General features: G+C 46.6%; 2 protein-coding genes across 2 annotated transcripts in view; one reads left to right on the forward strand and one right to left on the reverse strand.

Moving 5' to 3' along the window:
- Positions 1 to 9,878, forward strand: part of LOC110480547 (sodium/glucose cotransporter 2-like) — a 37,627-nt gene extending 27,749 nt beyond the window's left edge. The window contains exons 11-15 of the mRNA XM_077789582.1: positions 78 to 228; positions 1,977 to 2,145; positions 5,080 to 5,295; positions 8,251 to 8,347; positions 9,664 to 9,878. Coding sequence (XP_077645708.1) covers positions 78 to 228; positions 1,977 to 2,145; positions 5,080 to 5,295; positions 8,251 to 8,347; positions 9,664 to 9,842 — 812 coding nt within the window. The 3' untranslated portion in view covers positions 9,843 to 9,878. The remainder of the gene's footprint in view (positions 1 to 77; positions 229 to 1,976; positions 2,146 to 5,079; positions 5,296 to 8,250; positions 8,348 to 9,663) is intronic.
- Positions 9,879 to 11,992: 2,114 nt separating this feature from the next.
- Positions 11,993 to 20,933, reverse strand: part of RUSF1 (RUS family member 1) — a 28,557-nt gene continuing 19,616 nt past the window's right edge. Inside the window, exons 13-16 of the mRNA XM_077789548.1 lie at positions 19,761 to 19,926; positions 18,845 to 18,924; positions 13,555 to 13,632; positions 11,993 to 12,156 (exon numbers count right to left, since the gene is read on the reverse strand). Of these exons, the coding sequence (XP_077645674.1) occupies positions 12,056 to 12,156; positions 13,555 to 13,632; positions 18,845 to 18,924; positions 19,761 to 19,926 (425 nt within the window). The 3' untranslated portion in view covers positions 11,993 to 12,055. The remainder of the gene's footprint in view (positions 12,157 to 13,554; positions 13,633 to 18,844; positions 18,925 to 19,760; positions 19,927 to 20,933) is intronic.

A 20,933-nucleotide genomic window follows, 5' to 3' on the forward strand; every position in this document is an offset into this window, starting at 1 on the left:
GATTTTCGCCGTTTTTTCGCCGTTTTTTCGCCGTTTTTTCACCTTTCCCCCTTAATTAACGCTAATTAACTAATTAGGGCTGCGCGGGCTGATGCTGGCCGTGGTGCTGGCGGCGCTGATGTCGTCGCTGGCCTCCATCTTCGCCAGCTCGGCCGCGCTCTTCTCGCTCGACGTCGTCCGGAGGCTGCGGCCGCGGGCGGGGCCGCGGCAGCTGCTGCTGGCCGGCAGGTGGGCCCGGGGGCACCTGCGGGCACCTGAGATACACCTGGGCACACCTGGGCACACCTGAGATACACCTGGGGGCACCTGAGATACACCTGGGGGCACCTGGGCACACCTGAGATACACCTGGGCACACCTGGGCACACCTGAGATACACCTGGGGGCACCTGAGATACACCTGGGGGCACCTGGGCACACCTGAGATACACCTGGGCACACCTGGGCACACCTGAGATACACCTGGGGGCACCTGGGCACACCTGAGATACACCTGGGCACACCTGAGATACACCTGGGCACACCTGAGCACACCTGGGCACACCTGAGATACACCTGGGCACACCTGAGATACACTTGGGCACAGATAAAATACACCTGGGCACACCTGAGCACACCTGGGCACACCTGAGCACACCTGGTCACACCTGAGATACACCTGGGCACACCTGGGATACACCTGGGCACACCTGGGCACACCTGGGCACAGATAAAATACGCCTGGGTACACCTGGGGGCACCTGGGATACACCTGGGCATGGCTGGGCACAGATAAAATACACCTAGGCACACCTGGGCATGGCTGGGGGCACCTGAGATAGACCTGGGCACACCTGGGCATGGTTAAACACACCTGAGATACACCTGGGCACGGCTGGGGGCACCTGAGATACACCTGGGCACACCTGAGATACACCTGGGCACACCAGAGATACACCTGGGCACACCTGGGCACAGCTGGGGGCACCTGAGATATACCTGGTCACACCTGGGCACAGCTGAGATACACCTGGGCACAGATAAAATACACCTGGGCACACCTGGGATAGAACTTGGCACACCTGGGGGCACCTGGGGACACCTGGGCACTCATCTGGGGGCACCTGGGCACACCTGAGATAGACCTGGGCATGGCTGGGCACACCTGGGATACATTTGAGATACACCTGGGCAGAGCTGGGCATGGCTGGGCACAGCTAAAATACACCTGGGCACACCTGGGCACGGCTGGGGGCACCTGAGATACACCTGGGCACACCTGGGCATGGTTAAACACACCTGAGATACACCTGGGCACAGCTGGGATACACCTGGGCACGGCTGGGCACAGCTAAAATACACCCTGGCACACCTGGGGCACACACCTGGGATAGACCTGGCACACCTGAGATAACACCTGGGGGCACCTGAGATACACCTGGGCACAGATAAAATACACCTGGACACAGCTGAGATACACCTGAGATAGACCTGGGCACAGCTGGGCACACCTGGGCATGGTTAAACACACCTGGGATACACCTGGGCACACCTGAGATAGACCTGGGCACATATGGGACACACCTGGGCACACCTGGGATACACCTGGGTACACCTGGGATGCACCTGGGCACACCTGGGATACACCTGGGATGCACCTGGGCACACCTGGGATACACCTGGGCACATATGGGACACACCTGGGCACACCTGGGAACATCTGAGATACACCTGGGCACACCTGGGATACACCTGGGTACACCTGGGCGCTCACCTGGGCACACCTGGGATACACCTGGGCACACCTGAGATAGACCTGGGCATGGTTAAACACACCTGGGCACTCACCTGGGGCACACCTGGGCACGGCTGGGGGCGCCATTGGCACACCTGGGCACGGCTGGGCACACCTGGGCACGGCTGGGGCGCACCTGAGATACACCTGGGGCACACCTGGGCGCTCACCTGGGCACACAGGTGAGCTCACCTGCCCGCAGGCTCTGGGTGGTGGCCATGGTGGCGCTGAGCCTGGCCTGGCTGCCCGTGCTGCGGGCGGCGCGGGGGGCGCAGCTCTTCGAGTACCTGCAGGCGCTCTCCTCGTACCTGGCGCCGCCCGTGGCCGCCGTCTTCTGCCTGGCCGTGTTCGTGCCCCGCGTCAACGAGCCCGTGAGCGGCCCCGGGCACACCTGGGCACACCTGGGCACACCTGGGCACGGCTGGGAGGGTTTAAAGGGGGTTTGGGGCACACCTGGGCACACCTGGGCACACCTGGTGGGATTTAAGGGGGGTTTGGGGCACACCTGGGCACACCTGGCGCCGCCCGTGGCCACCGTCTTCTGCCTGGCCGTGTTTGTGCCCCGCGTCAACGAGCCCGTGAGCAGCCCCGGGCACACCTGGGCACACCTGGGCACACCTGGGCACGGCTGGGAGGGTTTAAAGGGGGTTTGGGGCACACCTGGGCACACCTGGGCGCACCTGGGCACACCTGGGCACGGCTGGGAGGGTTTAAAGGGGGTTTGGGGCACACCTGGGCACACCTGGGCACACCTGAGCACTCCTGGTGGCACCTGGGTTAAATTTGGGAGGTACCTGGGCACACCTGGGTGGGAGATTGGCACACCTGGGGGCACCTGGGCACGGCTGGGAGGGTTTAAAGGGGGTTTGGGGCACACCTGGGCACACCTGGGCACACCTGGGCACGGCTGGGAGGGTTTAAAGGGGGTTTGGGGCGCACCTGGGCACACCTGGGCACACCTGGGATACACCTGGGAGGGTTTAAAGGGGGTTTGGGGCGCACCTGGGCACACCTGGGGGGGAGACTGGCACACCTGGACACACCTGGTGGGATTTAAGGGGGGTTTGGGGCACACCTGGGCACACCTGGGCACAGCTGGGCACGGCTGGGAGGGTTTAAAGGGGGTTTGGGGCACACCTGGGCACACCTGGTGGCACCTGGGTTGGGTTTGGGAGGCACCTGGGCACATCTGGGCACACCTGGGGGCACCTGGGGGGGAGATTGGCACACCTGGGGGCACCTGGGCACAGCTTGAGGTGTTTAAAGAGGGTTTGGGGCACACCTGGAGGGGTTTGGGGCACACCTGGGCACACCTGGGTACACATGGGTGGAGTTAAAGGAGGTTTGGGGCACACCTGGGCACACCTGGGGGGGAGACTGGCACACCTGGGCACACCTGGTGGGATTTAAGGGGGGTTTGGGGCACACCTGTGCACACCTGGAGGGCTTTGGGAAGGGTTTAAAGGGGGTCTGGGGCTCACCTGGGCACACCTGGGGGCACCCGGGTGGGGTTAAAGGGGGTTTGGGGCACACCTGGGGGCACCTGGGCACATTTTGTGGGCTCCTAAGGGGGTTTGGGGCACACCTGGGCACAGCTGGGCACAGCTGGATGAGTTTAAAGGGGCTTTTAACACCAAAACCCCCAAATTTCCCCTAAAAATGACCCCAAACCCCCAAAATTTTAAGTCCCGCTGCCCCCAAAACCCCGAATTTTGACCCCAAAACCCCCTAAATTTCACCTCTATGTGACCCCAAAACCCCAAATTTGGAGCTCCTGAGCATCCAGGTGACCCCAAAACCGCCCAAATTTCGACCCCAAAACTCCAAATTTTGAGGCGGAAGCTCCGAATTTTGACCCAGAACCTCCAAATTTTGACCCCAAAACCCCCAAATTTTGACTCCAAAAACCCCCAAGTTTTCCCACAAAAACCCCAAATTTCAGTTCCAAGTGACCCCAAAACCCCAAATTTTGACTTCAGGTGACCCCAAGCCCCCCAAATTTCACCTCCAAATGACCTCAGAACACCCAAATTTTGACCCAGAAACTCCAAATTTTGCCCCCCAAAACCCTCAAATTTTGACCCCAAAACCCCCAAATTTTGCCCCAAATTCCCCAAATTTCACCTCCACGTGACCCCAAAACCCCAAATTTGGAGCTCCTGAGCATCCAGGTGACCCCAAAACCGCCCAAATTTCGACCCCAAAACTCCAAATTTTGAGGCGGGAGCTCCGAATTTTGGCCCAGAACCTCCAAATTTTGACCCCAAAACCCCCAAATTTTGACCCCTAAACCCCCAGATTTTCCCCCAAAAACCCCAAATTTCAGTTCCAAGTGACCCCAAAACCCTAAATTTTGACTTCAGGTGACCCCAAAAGCCCCAAATTTCACCTCCAAATGACCTCAGAACACCCAAATTTTGAGGCAGAATCTCCAAATTTTGACCCAGAAACTCCAAATTTTGACCCCAAAGCCCCCAAATTTTGACCCAAAACCCCCAAAATTTGCCCCAAAACCCCCAAATTTCACCTCCACATGACCCCAAAACCCCAAATTTGGAGCTCCTGAGCATCCAGGTGACCCCAAAACCCCCCGAATTTCAACCCCAAAACTCCAAATTTTGAGGCGGAAGCTCCGAATTTTGACCCAGAACCTCCAAATTTTGACCCCAAGCCCCCCAAATTTTGACCCTAAACCCCCAAATTTTCCCCCAAAAACCCCAAATTTCAGTTCCAAGTGACCCCAAAACCCCAAATTTTGACTTCAGGTGACCCCAAAACCCCACAAATTTCACCTCCAAATGACCTCAGAACTCCAAATTTTGACCCAGAAACTCCAAATTTTGACCCCAAAACCCCCAAATTTTGCCCCAAATTCCCCAAATTTCACCTCCACATGACCCCAAAACCCCAAATTTGGAGCTCCTGAGCATCCAGGTGACCCCAAAACCCCCTAAATTTCGACCCCAAAAGTCCAAATTTTGAGGCGGGAGCTCTGAATTTTGGCCCAGAACCTCCAAATTTTGACCCCAAAACCCCCAAATTTTGAGCCCAAAACCGCCAAATTTTGCCCCAAAACCCCCAAATTTCTGTTCCAAGTGACCCCAAAACCCCAAATTTTGACTTCACGTGACCCCAAAAGCCTCAAATTTCACCTCCAAATGACCTCAGAACACCCAAATTTTGACCCAGAAACTCCAAATTTTGGCCTAGAACCTCCAAATTTTGGCCCAGAACCTCCAAATTTTGCCTCCGAAACCCCAAATTTTTTTGTTTTTTTTCCCAAATTCGTGTTTTTTCTCCCCGAGGGCGCCTTCTGGGGGCTGCTGGGGGGGCTGGGGCTGGGCCTGACCCGGCTGATCCCCGAATTCCTGCTGGGCTCCGGCTCCTGCGGCGCCCCCGGGCGCTGCCCGGCGCTGCTCTGCGGCCTGCACTACCTGCACTTCGCCGCGCTGCTCTTCCTCCTCACCGCCGCCATCGTCCTCGCCGTCTCCTGCTGCCACCCGCCCATCCCCGAGGTCCACGTGAGTCCCGGGGATTTTTTTTTTGGGGAAAAACGGTGAAAAAACGGCGAAAAACGGTGAAAAAACGGCGAAAAACGGTGAAAAAATGGCGGAAAAATGGCAAAAAATGAGCCCAAAATGGCCCCAGAATGAGCCCAAAATGAGCCCAGAATGGGTCAAGATGAGAGGTGAGAGTTTGGGAATTTTGGGGAATTTTTGGAATTTTTTGGGGGAAAAACAGAAAAAATGAGAAAAAACGGTGAAAAAACGGTGAAAAAATGGTGAAAAAATGGTGAAAAAATGGCAAAAAATGAGCCCAAAATGGCCCAAAATGGTCCCAAAAATTGGACAAAGCGAGCCCAGAAAGGACCAGGCAGATAGGTCAGAGTTTGGGAATTTTGGGGAATTTTTGGAATTTTTGGGGGAAAAAACAGAAAAAATGAGAAAAAACGGTGAAAAAATGGTGAAAAAATGGCGAAAAACGGTGAAAAAATGGCGGAAAAATGGCCAAAAATGAGCCCAAAATGGCCCAAAATGAGCCCAAAATAGTCCCAAAAATGGGACAAAATGAAAGGTGAGAGTTTGGGAATTTTTGGGAGTTTTTGGAATTTTTTGGGGGAAAAAACAGAAAAAATGAGAAAAAACGGTGAAAAAACAGCAAAAAACGGTGAAAAAATGGCAAAAAATGAGCCCAAAATGGCCCAAAATGAGCCCAAAATGAGCCCAGAATGGGTCAAGATGAGAGGTGAGAGTTTGGGAATTTTGGGGAATTTTTGGAATTTTTGGGGAAAAACCAGAAAAAATGAGAAAAAACGGTGAAAAACGGTGAAAAAATGGTGAAAAAATGGTGAAAAAATGGCAGAAAAATGGCAAAAAATGAGCCCAAAATGGCCCCAGAATGAGCCCAAAATGAGCCCAGAATGGGTCAAGATGAGAGGTGAGAGTTTGGGAATTTTGGGGAATTTTTGGAATTTTTTGGGGGAAAAACAGAAAAAATGAGAAAAAACGGTGAAAAAACGGCTAAAAACGGTGAAAAAATGGCGGAAAAATGGCAAAAAATGAGCCCAAAATGGCCCCAAATGAGCCCAAAATAGTCCTAAAAATGGGACAAAATGAAAGGTGAGAGTTTGGGAATTTTTGGGAATTTTTGGAATTTTTTGGGGGAAAATCCAGAAAAAATGAGAAAAAACGGTGAAAAAAATGGTGAAAAAATGGCCCAAAATGAGCCCAAAATTGTACCAAAAATGGGACAAAATGAGCCCAGAATGGGCCAAAGTGAGAGGTGAGAGTTTGGGAATTTTGGGGAATTTTTGGGATTTTTTTGGGAATTTTTTTGGGGGGAAAATGGCCAAAAACGGTGAAAAAACGGTGAAAAAATGGTCAAAAATGAGCTCAAAATGACCCAAAATGACCCCAAAAATGGGACAAAAAGAGACCAAAAATGGGACAAAATGAAATGTGAGAATTTGGGTATTTTTGGGAATTTTTTGGAAGTTTTTGGGGAATTTTTTGGGTGGAAAAATGGTGAAAAATGGCCCAAAAAAGTGATAAAATATCAAAAAATGATCAAAAATGGCCCCAAAATTGTCCAAAATTGGATGAAATGAGCCCAGAATGAAAGTTGAGAATTTGGGAAATTTTTTGGGGGGATTTTTTGGGATTTTTTTTGGGGAAAAAAGTGAGAAATTGCTAAAAAAATGGAAAAATGGAATTTGCCATTTTTGGGGAGGTTTTTGCCGAATTTTGGGTGGATTTTGGTGAATTTTGGGTCGATTTTGCCAAATTTTGGCGTTTTTTTAGTGAATTCTGGATTTTGGCTAATTTTGGGTCGTTTTGTCCAATTTTTGAGTGATTTTGATGAATTTTGGGTATTTTCTTCTAATTTCGGAGAGATTTTGGTGAATTTTGGGAGGATTTTACCATTTTTTTGGTCGATTTCTCTGAATTTTGGCTGGATTTTGTCAAATTTTGGGTCAATTTGTCAAATTTTTGAGCAATTTTTGTGAATTTTTTGTTGATTTTGGTGAATTTGGGGTCGATTTTTGTGAATTTTGGGGGGTTTTGGTGAATTTTGGGGTGGATTTCACCATTTTGGGGGTCGATTTTGCCGAATTTTGGTGAATTTTGGATTTTGGCAATTTTGGGGTCGTTTTGTTTGATTTTTGAGTGATTTTGGTGAATTTGGGGTGGATTTTGCCATTTTTGGGTCGATTTTTGTGACTTTTGGGTCGCCTTACCATTTTTACCAAATTTGGGGTGATTTTTGTGAATTTTGTGCAGATTTTGCCATTTTTGGGGTGGATTTTGCCAAATTTTGGGGTGGATTTTTCTGAATTCTGGGTCAATGTTTGTGAATTTTGGGCGGATTTTACCATTTTTTGGGTGGATTTTGGTGAATTTTGTATTTTGGGAAATTTTGGGTCGATTTGTCCAATTTTGGAGCTATTTTTGTGAATTTTGGGTGAATTTTGCCATTTTTGGGTCGATTTTTGTGAATTTTGGGTGGATTTATTGAATTTTGGGCAGATTTTGCCATTTTCGGGGTTGATTTTTGGGGTCGATTTTGGTGAATTTTGGGTCGATTTTTCCATTTTTGGGGTCGATTTTTCCCATTTTTGGGTCGATTTTGCCATTTTTGGGGTCGATTTTTGTGAATTTTGGGTGGATTTTCCCAAATTTTCGTTTAATTTTTGCCGAGTTTTGGCTGGATTTTTGCCATTTTTGGGTCGATTTTTCCCATTTTGGGGTCGATTTTGCCATTTTTGGGGTCTATTTTAGTGAATTTTGGGTGGATTTTCCCAAATTTTCGTTTAATTTTTGCCAAGTTTTGGCTGGATTTTTGCCGTTTTTGGGTCGATTTTTGCCATTTTTGGGTCTATTTTTCCCATTTTTGGGTCGATTTTGCCATTTTTGGGGTCGATCTTTGCGAATTTTGGGTCGATTTTGGCGAATTTTGGGTGTTTTCCCCGATTCCAGCTGCACAGGTTGGTGTTCAGCCTCCGGAACAGCCGCGAGCCCCGAATCGACCTCGACGCGCCCAAGGAGCCCCAAAATTTGGGGCTCGAACTCGGCGGTAACGGGGGAAAAAACCCAAATTTTGGGAGGGTTCGGGACCCAAATTTGGGATTTTTGGGTTGTGGGGGAATCCTGGGTCCCAAATTTTGGGGTTTTGGGATCAAAATTTGGGATTTTTGGGCGTTTTGGGGTCAAAATTTGGGATTTTTGGGCATTTTGGGGACCCAAATTTGGGATTTCTGGGATCCAAATTTGGGATTTTTGGGGTTTTTTGGGATCAAAATTTGGGATTTTTGGGGGTCTCAGGGACCCAAATTTGGGGTTTTCGGGATCCAAATTTGGGAGTTTTGGGCATTTTGGGGACCCAAATTTGGGATTTTTGGGGTTTTTTGGGATCCAAATTTGGGATTTTTGGGGTTTTTGGGGATCCAAATTTGGGAATTTAGGGGATTTGGGGATCAAAATTTGGGATTTTTGGGGGTCTCAGGGACCCAAATTTGGGATTTTTGGGGGTCTCGAGGACCCAAATTTGGGATTTTTGGGTTGTGGGGGAATCTGGGATCCCAAATTTTGGGGTTTTGGGATCAAAATTTCTGATTTTTGGCATCTTGGGGACCCAAATTTGGGATTTTTCATTGGTCTCAGGGACCCAAATTTGGGATTTTTGGGATCCAAATTTGGGATTTTTGGGGTTTTTTGGGATCAAAATTTGGGATTTTTGGGGGTTTTGAGATCAAAATTTGGGATTTTGGGGCATCATGGGGAATTCAGGGACCCAAATTTGGGATTTTTGGAGTTTTGGGGACCCAAATTTTGGGGGTCTGGTAGGGTTTGGGACCCAAATTTGGGATTTTTGGGGGTTTTGGGGTCCCAAATTTTGGGTTTTTTTGGGACCCAAATTAGGGATTTTTGGGGTCCGGTGAAATCGGGGTTCCCAAGTTTTGGGGTTTTGGGATCAAAATTTCAGATTTTTGGCGTCTTGGGGACCCAAATTTTGGGATTTTTGGGGTCTTAATGATTTTTGTGACCTGAATTTGGGATTTTTGGGACCCAAATTTTGGGATTTTTGGGGTCCTGAGGATTTTTGGGGTCCTGAGGATTTTTGGGACCCGAATTTGGGATTTTTGGGACCCAAATTTTGGGACTTTTGGGGTCTTGAGGATTTTTGGGGTCTTGAGGATTTTTGGGACCTGAATTTGGAATTTTTGGGACCCAAATTTTGGGATTTTTGGGATTTGGGATCCAAATTTGGGATTTTGGGGCTTTAGAACCCAAAATTTGGGGTCCCGGGGGATTTTTTGGGGGTTTTTGGAGCCTCAAATTTTTTGGGATTTTGGGATTTTTTTTGACCCCAATTTTTTTGGTCCATTCCAGATTTGGGGGCGGAGCCTGGAGCGGGGGGCGTGGCCTCGGGAGGGGGCGTGGCCTCGGGAGGGGGCGTGGCCTCGGCGGAAGCCCCGCCCCCCGAGGACCCCAAATGGAGCCGATTGGTCGATATCAACGCCCTGGTGCTGATGGGCGTGGCCTCCTTCCTGTGGGGATATTTTGCCTAAAAAGCCCCAAAATAAACCCAAAAATTACCCCGAAAATCCTGAATTGCCTCAATTTTGTCCCAAAATTGCCCAAAAATGGTAAAAAAAAAGTGAAGAAATTGCCAAAAAAATGAAAAAATGGGGGAAAAGTAAAAAAATGCCTAAAAATGCCCCAAAATTGACCAAAAATTCACTCAAAGTGACCCAAAATGTGTCAAAATAGATCCAAAAATATAAAAAAATGTGAAAAACAGGAAATGCCCCATAATGGCCGAAAATTGACCCAAAATGTTTCAAAACGACCAAAAAATGTCCAAAATTGAAAAATGGGATGGAAATGACCCAAAATCGACCCCAAATGACCCAAAATTGGCTCAAAGTGACCCAAAATGCCTCAAAATTGACCCAAAAATGTCCAAAAATGTGAAAAACAGGAAATGCCCCAAAATGGCTGAAAATTGACCCAAAATGACCCAAAATTGGACCAAGTTTCCCAATTTCCCCCAAAATCCACCAAAATTCCAAATATTTCCCCCAAATGTGCCCAAAATTCTCCCAAAATTCCCTCAAACCAACACAAAATTCCTCCAAAATTCTCCCAAAAATCTCCCAAACCCCACACAAAATTCACTCAAATCCACCCAAAATTCTCCCAAAATTTCCTCAAACCCTCCCGGAATTTCCCGGTTTCCCCAAAATCCACCAATCGAAGTATTTCCCCAAATCCACCTAAAATTCTCCCAAAATTTGCCCAAACCAAACCAAAATTCCCCCAAATCCACCCAAAATCCTCCCAAAATTCCCCCAAACCCTCCTGGAATTTCCCAGTTTCCCCAAAATCCCCCAAAATCCACCAAAATTCCAAATATTTTCCCAAATCCACCCAAAATTCTCCCAAAATTCCCCCAAATCAACCCAAAATCCTCCCAAAATTCCCCCAAACCCTCCCAAAATTTCCAATTTCCCCAAAATCCCCCCAAATCCACAAAAATTCCAAATATTTTCCCAAATCCACCCAAAATTCTCCCAAAATTCCTCCAAATCCACCCAAAATTCTCCCAAACCCACCCAAAATCCTCCCAAAATTCCCCCAAATCCACCCAAAATCCTCCCAAAATTCCCGCAAACCCTCCTGGAATTTCCCAATTTCCCCAAATCCCCCAAAATCCACCCAAAATTCTCCCAAAATTTGCCCAAACCAAACCAAAATTCCCCCAAATCCACCCAAAATCCTCCCAAAATTCCCCCAAACCCTCCTGGAATTTCCCAGTTTCCCCAAAATCCCCCCAAATCCACCAAAATTCCAAATATTTTCCCAAATCCACCCAAAATCTCCCAAATCCACCCAAAATCCTCCCAAAATTCCCCCAAATGTTCCCGAAATTTCCAATTTCCCCAAAATCCCCCCAAATCCACCAAAATTCCAAATATTTCCCCAAATCCACCCAAAATCCTCCCAAAATTCCCCCAAACCCTCCCGAAATTTCCAATTTCCCCCAAATCCCCCCAAAATCCACCGAAATTCCAAATATTTCCCCAAATCCACCCAAAATTCTCCCAAAATTTCCTCAAACCCTCCCGGAATTTCCCAGTTTCCCCAAAATCCACCAGAATTCCGCCAAAATTCCAAATATTTCCCCAAATTCTCCCAAAATCCACCCAAAATCCTCCCAAAATTTCCCCAAATCCACCCAAAATTCTCCCAAAATTCCCCCAAAATCTCCCAAAATCCCCCAAAATTCCAAATATTTCCCCAAATCCACCCAAAATTCTCCCAAAATTCCTCTAAACCCTCCCACAATTTCCCAATTTTCCCAAAATCCCCCAAAATTCCAAATATTTCCCCAAATCCACCCAAAATTCTCCCAAAATTTCCCCAAATCCACCCAAAATTCTCCCAAAATTTTCCCAAACCCACCCAAAATCCTCCCAAAATTCCCCCTAACCCTCCCAAAATTTCCAATTTCCCCAAAATCCCCCCAAATCCTCCCAAAATTCCAAGTATTTCCCCAAATCCACCCAAAAATTCTCCCAAAATTTCCCCAAATCCACCCAAAATTCTCCCAAAATCCCCCCAAAATCTCCGAAACCCACCCAAAATCCTCCCAAAATTCCCCCGAACCCTCTCGGAATTTCCCAATTTCCCCAAAACCCCCAAAAATCCACCAAAATTCGGTAAAATTTTTTTATTTCCCGGGGCGTTTCCCGCCCTTTCGGGAGAAGGGGGCGTGGCGTCACTCGGGGGCGTGGCCCGGCGCTGGCCCCGCCCACTCCAGGCTCCAATCGTCGGCGGCCAGCAGGGGGCGCTGCGTGTCCCAGCCCGCGGCCTCCAGTCCTGCAGGGGGCGCCCTCACGCTGGGACCCAACCCGGAAGTGGCGCCGGAAGTGGCGCCGGAAGTGGCACAAATTCCAGAAAATTTGCCCCAAAAAAACCCCCACCTGAATTTCAGGAAACTCCCCCCAAAATTGCCCCCAGATTCCCAAAATTCCACCCGAAATCCCACAGAATTCACCCAAGATTCCCCCAAATTGCAGAAAATTCCACCCAAAATTTCAGTTTTCACCAGAATTCCCCCAAATTCTGGCGCAAAATTCCACACAAAATTTCCCACATTTTTCCCCCCAAAAATCCCTGGAATTTCCCGCAAAATCCTCCCCAAATTCACGAAATTCCCCCCAAAAGCCACCCCAAATTCCACCAGAATTCCCAAAACCCCCAATATTCACCCCCAAAATCCTGAATTTCCCAAAATTCCCCCAAATTCTGCCCCAAATTCTCAAAATTCTACCCAAAATTCCCCAAATTCACCCCATATTCCCAAAATTTCCAATATTTCCCCAAAATTCCAGAAATTCCAAATATTTACTCCAAAATCCTTAATTTCCCAAAATTCCACCCAAATTTCCCCAAATTTTAGAAAATTTTACCCAAAATTTCCCAAAATTCCACAGATTTCACTAAAATTACCCCAAATTCCCCAAAATTCACCCAAAATTCCCCCAATTCTCCCAAAATTCCACAAATCCCCCCCCAAATTCCACCAGAATTTCCCAAAATTTACCAAAATTGTGCAAATTCAACTGGAACTCCCCCATTTTCCCCAAATTCCTCCAAATTCTCCAAAATTCCAGAAAATTCCACCCAGAATTCCCCTAAATTCCCAAAATTCACCCAAAATTCTCCCAAATTCCTGAAAATTCTCCCCAAATTCCTCCAGAATTCCCGAAATTCCCCCAAATTTGCCCGGAATTATCCCAAATTCCAGAAAATTCCCACCAGAATTCCCCAAAATTTCCCAAAATTGTCCAAAATTCCACAAATTCCCCCTTTGAAATCCCCCAAATTCCAGATTTTCCCCGAAATCCCCCCAAATGCCACCAGAATTCCCCAAATTGCCCCAAATTCCAGAAAATTCCACCCAAAATTCCCCAAAATTCCCAATCCCACCCAAAATCCCCCCCTCAAAACCCCCCTAAACCCCAACCCGGAAGTGAACCGGAAGTGACTCCATCACAACACAGGGAAACGAAAAAAAACCGGAAGTGGCTCGGGAGGGAAAGGAGAGAACCGGAAGCAGGCAGCAGAACCCGGAAGTGAACCGGAAGTGACTCCATCACAACACAGGGAAACACAAAAACACCCGGAAGTGGCTCGGGAGGGAAAGGAGAGGACCGGAAGCAGGCAGCAGAACCCGGAAGTGAACCGGAAGTGGGGTTTTTGGGGGGCACGCACCTCGCAGGAGGGCGGGGCCCAGCTCCCGGAACAGCCGCGAGGTCTCGGCCAGGACCCCCCAGGGCACCGCGCCCGCAGCTGGGGGGGGACGGGATCAGCCCCGAAATCCCCCGAATTCACCCCAAAATTCAGCCCGAAATCCCAAATTCCAACGTTCGCCCGAAATTCCCAATGTTCACCCCAAATTACCCCCAAGTTCTGCCCCATATTCCCCAAATTCTGCCCCAAATTCACCCCCGAAATCCCAATTTCCAGTATTTCCCTGAAATCCCCAAAATTCCAAAAATTCCCCCCAAATTCCCCCCAAAATTCCCCAAATTCCCCCCAAATTCTGCCCCAAATTCACCCCCGAAATCCCAAATTCCAACATTTGCCCAAAATTCCCAATGTTCACCCCAAATTCCCAAAATTCCCCCCAAAATTCCCCCCAAATTCTGCCCCAAATTCACCCCTGAAATCCCAATTTCCAATATTTCCCTGAAATCCCCAAAATTCCAAAAATTCCACCCAAAATTCCCCAAATTCCCCCCAAATTCTGCCCCAAATTCACCCCCAAAATCCCAATTTCCAATATTTCCCTGAAATCCCCAAAATTCCAAAAATTCCACCCCAAATTCTGCCCCAAATTCCCAAAATTCCCCCCAAATTCCACCCAAAATTCCCCAAATTCCCCCCAAGTTCTGCCCCAAATTCACCCCTGAAATCCCAAATTCCAACGTTCGCCCAAAATTCCCAATGTTCACCCCAAATTCCCAAAATTGCCCCCAAAATTCTGCCCCAAATTCTGCCCCAAATTGACCCCCGAAATCCCAATTTCCAATATTTCCCTGAAATCCCCAAAATTCCAAAAATTCCACCCAAAATTCCCCAAATTCCCCCCAAATTCTGCCCCAAATTCCCCAAATTCCCCCCAAGTTCTGCCCCAAATTCACCCCTGAAATCCCAAATTCCAACGTTCGCCCAAAATTCCCAATGTTCTCCCCAAATTCCCAAAATTCCCCCCAAATTCCACCCAAATTTCCCCAAATTCCCCCCAAATTCTGCCCCAAATTGACCCCCGAAATCCCAATTTCCAATATTTCCCTGAAATCCCCAAAATTCCCCCAAAATTCCCCCCAAAATTCCACCCAAGTTCTGCCCCAAATTCACCCCCGAAATCCCAATTTCCAATATTTCCCTGAAATCCCCAAAATTCCAAAAATTCCACCCAAAATTCCCCAAATTCCACCCAAATTCTGCCCCAAATTCACCCCCGAAATCCCAATTTCCAATATTTCCCTGAAATTCCAAAAATTCCACCCAAAATTCCCCAAATTCCCCCCAAATTCTGCCCCAAATTGACCCCCGAAATCCCAATTTCCAATATTTCCCTGAAATCCCCAAAATTCCAAAAATTCCACCCAAAATTCCCCAAATTCCCCCCAAGTTCTGCCCCAAATTGACCCCCGAAATCCCAATTTCCAGTATTTCCCTGAAATCCCCAAAATTCCAAAAATTCCACCCCAAATTCCACCCCAAATTCTGCCCCAAATTCCCCCCAAAATTCCCCAAATTCCCCCCAAATTCTGCCCCAAATTCACCCCCGAAATCCCAAATTCCAACGTTCGCCCAAAATTCCCAATGTTCACCCCAAATTCCCAAAATTCCCCACAAATTCCACCCAAAATTCCCCAAATTCCCCCGAAGTTCTGCCCCAAATTGACCCCCGAAATCCCAATTTCCAATATTTCCCTGAAATCCCCAAAATTCCAAAAATTCCCCCAAAATTCCCCCCAAAATTCCACCCAAATTCTGCCCCAAATTCCCAAAATTCCCCCCAAATTCCACCCCAAATTCCCCCCAAATTCTGCCCCAAATTGACCCCCGAAATCCCAATTTCCAATATTTCCCTGAAATCCCCAAAATTCCAAAAATTCCACCCAAATTCTTCCCCAAATTCCCAAAATTCCCCCCAAATTCCACCCCAAATTCCCAAAATTCCCCCCAAGTTCTGCCCCAAATTCACCCCCGAAATCCCAAATTCCAACGTTCGCCCAAAATTCCCAATGTTCTCCCCAAATTCCCAAAATTCCACCCAAATTTTGCCCCAAAGTCACCCCCGAAATCCAGAAATTTCCAATGTTTCCCAAAATCCCCCCAAATTCTGCCCCAAATTCTGAAAATTCCCAAAATTTACCCCCAAAATCCCAAAATTTCCCAAAATTCAAACCCGAAATCCACAAATTTCCAACGTTTCCCCGAAATTCCCAAAATTCCCCCGAAATTCCCCAAATTCCCCTGAAATTCCCCAAATTCCCCAAATTCCCAAAATTCCACCCAAATTCTGCCCCAAATTCTGAAAATTCCCAAAATTTACCCCCAAAATCCCAAAATTTCCCAAAATTCACCCCCAAAATCCACAAATTTCCAACGTTTCCCCGAAATTCCAAAAATTCCCTCGAAATTCCCAAAATTCCCCTGAAATTCCCCAAATTCCCCCGAAATTCCCTAAATTCCTCCCAAATTCTGCCCCAAATTCCCAAAATTCCACCCCAAATCCCCCAAAAAATTCCCCAAAATCACAGAAATTTCCCCCCAAAATCCTCCCCAAATTCCCAAAAATACCCCAAAATCCCATTTAAACCCAAAAAATGCAAAAAAAAAATCCCATTTAAACCCCTGAAAATTGCCAGAAAATTCAAAATTCCCAAAAATTCCCAACAATCCCAAAAGATGCCCCAAAAAAATCCCATTTAAACCCCCAAAAATCCCAAAAAAATCCCAATTAAACCCCCAAAAAATCCCATTTAAACCCCAAAAAATCCCCAAAATATCCCATTTAAACCCCAAAAAATCCCCAAAAAATTTCCATTTAACCCCCCAAAAAATCCCCAAAAATCCCATTTTAACCCCCCAAAAATCCCCCAAAAATCCCATTTAACACCCAAAAAATCCCATTTAACCCCCAAAAAATCCCAATTAAACCCCCAAAAAATCCCATTTAACCCCCAAAAAATCCCAAAAAAATCCCATTTAAAGCCCTGAAAATCCCCCAAAAATCCCATTTAAACCCCCAAAAAATCCCCCAAAAATCCCATTTAAATGCCAAAAAATCCCATTTAACCCCCCAAAAAATCCCAAAAAAATCCCATTTAAACCCCAAAAAATCCCCATAAAATCCCATTTAACCCCCCAAAAAATACCCCCAAAAAATCCCATTTAAACCCCAAAAATTCCCAAAAAAATCCCATTTAAACCCCAAAAAATCCCCATAAAATCCCATTTTAACCCCCAAAAAATCCCATTTAACCCTCCAAAAAATCCCCCAAAAATCCCATTTAAACCCCCAAAAAATCCCAATTAAACCCCACAAAAAATCCCATTTAACCCCCCAAAAATCCCCCAAAAATCCCATTTAAACCCCAAAAAAATCCCATTTAAAGCCCAAAAAATCCCCAAAAAATCCCATTTAAAGCCCTGAAAATCCCCCAAAAATCCCATTTAAACCCCCAAAAAATCCCATTTAAACCCCAAAAAATCCCCCAAAAATCCCATTTAAAGCCCTGAAAATCCCCCAAAAATCCCATTTAAACACCCAAAGATTCCCAAAAAATCCCATTTAACCCCCAAAAAAATCCCAATTAAACCCCAAAATTTCCCACAAAAAATCCCATTTAACCCCCAAAAAATCCCCCAAAAATCCCATTTAAACCCCAAAAAATCCCCTAAAAATCCCAATTAAAGCCCCCAAAAAATCCCATTTAAATGCCAAAAAATCCCAATTAAACCCCCAAAAAATCCAATTTAAACCCCAAAAAATCCCCAAAAAAATTCCATTTAAACCCCAAAAAATCCCCAAAAAATCCCATTAACACCCAAAAAATCCCCCCAAAATCCCAATTAAACCCCCAAAAATCCCCCAAAAATCCCAATTAAACCCCCAAAAATCCCATTTAACCCCCCAAAAATCCCCAAAAAATCCCATTTAAACTCCAAAAAACCCCCCAAAAAATCCCATTTAAACCCCAAAAATTCCCACAAAAAATCCCATTTAACACCCAAAAAATCCCCCCAAAAAATCCCATTTTAACCCCCAAAAAATCCCCCAAAAATCCCATTTAAACCCCCAAAAAATCCCATTTAACCCCCCAAAAAAATCCCATTTAAACCCCCAAAAATCCCCCAAAAATCCCATTTAACCCCCCAAAAAAATCCCATTTAAACCCCAAAAATTCTCAAAAAAATCCCATTTAAACCCCAAAAAATCCCCCAAAAAATCCCATTTTAACCCCCAAAAAATCCCCCAAAAATCCCATTTAAACCCCCAAAAAATCCCATTTAACCCCCCAAAAAAATCCCATTTAAACCCCCAAAAATCCCCCAAAAATCCCATTTAACCCCCCAAAAAAATCCCATTTAAACCCCAAAAATTCTCAAAAAAATCCCATTTAAACCCCAAAAAATCCCCCAAAAAATCCCATTTTAACCCCCAAAAAATCCCCCAAAAATCCCATTTAACCCCCAAAAAATCCCATTTAACCCCCCAAAAAAATCCCATTTAAAGCCCCAAAAATCCCCCAAAAATCCCATTTAAACCCCAAAAAATCCCATTTAACCCCCCAAAAAAATCCCATTTAAAGCCCCGAAAATTCCCCGAAATCCCGAAATTCCCAAAATCCGGCGCTCACTCACGGCAGCGGCGCAGGCGCCTCTGCAGCGGCTGCAGGCTGCGGCCCAGGGCGGTGGCGGCGCCCCCCAGGGGCTGCCCCAGGCTCCCCAAATCCCCCAAAATCCCCAAAAATTCCTCAAAATCTCCCCCAAAAATCCCATTTAAATCTCGAAAAATCCCATTTAAACCCTAAAAATCCCAAAAAAATCCCATGTAACACCCAAAAAATGTGCCAATAATCCCATTTAAACCCCAAAAAATCCCATTTAAACCCCCCAAAAAAATCCCATTTAACCCCCAAAAAATCTCCAAAAAATCCCATTTAAACCCCAAAAAATCCCCCAAAAATCCCATTTAAACCCCCAAAAAATCCCCCAAAAAATCCCATTTAACCCCCAAAATTTCCCACAAAAAATCCCATTTAACACCCAAAAAATGCCCAAAAAAATCCCATTTAAACCCCCCCAAAAATATCCCATTTAAACCCCAAAAAATCCCAAAAAAATCCCATTTAACCCCCAAAAAATCCCAATTATACCCCCAAAAAATGCCCAAAAAATCCCATTTAAAGCCCTGAAAATTCCCCAAAATCCCCAAATTCCCCGAAATGCCCCAAATTCCCGGAATCCGGCGCTCACTCACGGCAGCGGCGCAGGCGCCTCTGCAGCGGCTCCAGGCTGCGGCCCAGGGCGGTGGCGGCGCCCCCCAGGGGCTGCCCCAGGCTCCCCAAATTCCCCAAAATCCCCAAAAATTCCTCAAAATCCCCCCCAAAAATCCCATTTAAACCCCAAAAATCCCAAAAAAATCCCATGTAACACCTAAAAAATGTGCCAATAATCCCATTTAAACCCCAAAAAATCCCATTTAAACCCCCAAAAAATCTCCAAAAAATCCCATTTAAACTCCAAAAAATCCCCCAAAAATTCCATTTAAACCCCAAAAAATCCCATTTAAACCCCAAAAATTCCCACAAAAAATCCCATTTAAACACCCAAAAAATCCCATTTAACACCCAAAAAATCTCCAAAAAATCCCATTTAAACCCCAAGAAATCCCCCAAAAATCCCATTTAAACCCCCAAAAAATCCCCCAAAAAATCCCATTTAACCCCCAAAAAATCCCCCAAAAATCCCATTTAACCCCCGAAAAAAATCCCATTTAAAGCCCCAAAAATCCCCCAAAAATCCCATTTAAACCCCCAAAAAATCCCAATTAAACCCCCCAAAAAATCCCATTTAACCCCCAAAAAATCCCCCAAAAATCCCATTTAAATGCCAAAAAATCCCATTTAACCCCCCAAAAAAAGCCCCAAAAATCCCATTTAAACCCCAAAAAATGCCCAAAAAAATCCCATTTAACACCCAAAAAATCCCAAAAAAATCCCACTTAACCCCCCATAAAAAGCCCATTTAAACCCCAAAAAATCCCCAAAAAATCCCATTTAACCCCCAAAAAATGCCCAAAAAATCCCATTTAAAGCCCTGAAAATTCCCCAAAAATTCCCAAAATTCCCCAAAATTCCCCGAAATCCCCCAAATTCCCAAAATCCGGCGCTCACTCACGGCAGCGGCGCAGGCGCCTCTGCAGCGGCTCCAGGCTGCGGCCCAGGGCGGTGGCGGCGCCCCCCAGGGGCTGCCCCAGGAGCTGCTCCAGCAGCAGCGCCTGAGCGCAGCCGCGCAGCGCCGCCCCGCGCGCCCCGCGCCGCAGCCCCACCGCCAGCTTCCCTGCGGGAGAGAATTCCCAAAAATCCCAGCATGGTCCCGCAATTCCCGAAACGTTCCCAAAAATCCCGGAAAAAACATCCCCGAAAGCTGGGAACGTTCCTGAAATCCGGAGCGGCGCCGCAGCACCACCCCGAGCTTCCCTGTGGGAGAGAATTCCCAAAAATCCCAGCATGGTCCCCAAAATAATCCCAAATATCCCAAAAAATCCCGAAAATACGGGAGCGTTCCCGAAAATCCGGAAAGAAACGGTGCCGAAAATCCAGAAATCCCGAAATGTTCCCAAAATTCCCAAAAGTCCAGGAAAGTTGACCAAAAATCCCGAAATGTTCCCAAAAATCCTGAAATGTTCCTAAAAAATCCCGAAAATCCCGGAGCGTTCCCGAAAATCCGGAGAGAAACATTGCCGAAAATCCTGAAATCCCGAAGTGTTCCCAAAATTCCCAAAAGTCCGGGAATGTTCCCAAAAATCTGGGAATGTTCACCAAGAATCCTGAAATGTTCCCAAAAAATCCCGAAAATCTGGGACCGTTTCCGAAAATCCAGAGAGAAACGCTGCCGAAAATCCTGAAATCCCAAAGTGTTCCCAAAAATCCCAAAAGTCTGAGAAAGTTGACCAAAAATCCTGAAATGTTCCCAAAAATCCGGGAATGTTCCCAAAAATCCCAAAATGTTCCCAAAAATCCCAAAAATCCCAGAGTGGTCCTGAAAATCCGGAGAGAAACGTTGCCGAAAATCCGGAAATCCCGAAGTGTTCCCAAAATTCCCAAAAATCTGGGAATGTTCACCAAAAATCCCAAAAATCCAGGAATGTTCACCAAAAATCCCGAAATGTTCCCAAAATTCCTAAAATCCGGGAATGTTCACCAAAAATCCCGAAATGTTCCCAAAATTCCCAAAAATCCAGGAATGTTCACCAAAAATCCCGAAATGTTCCCAAAATTCCTAAAATCCGGGAATGTTCACCAAAAATCCCAAAATGTTCCCAAAATTCCCAAAAGTCCGGGAAT

Source organism: Lonchura striata, chromosome 35 (assembly GCF_046129695.1).
Source record: "Lonchura striata isolate bLonStr1 chromosome 35, bLonStr1.mat, whole genome shotgun sequence".
NCBI lineage: Eukaryota > Metazoa > Chordata > Aves > Passeriformes > Estrildidae > Lonchura > Lonchura striata.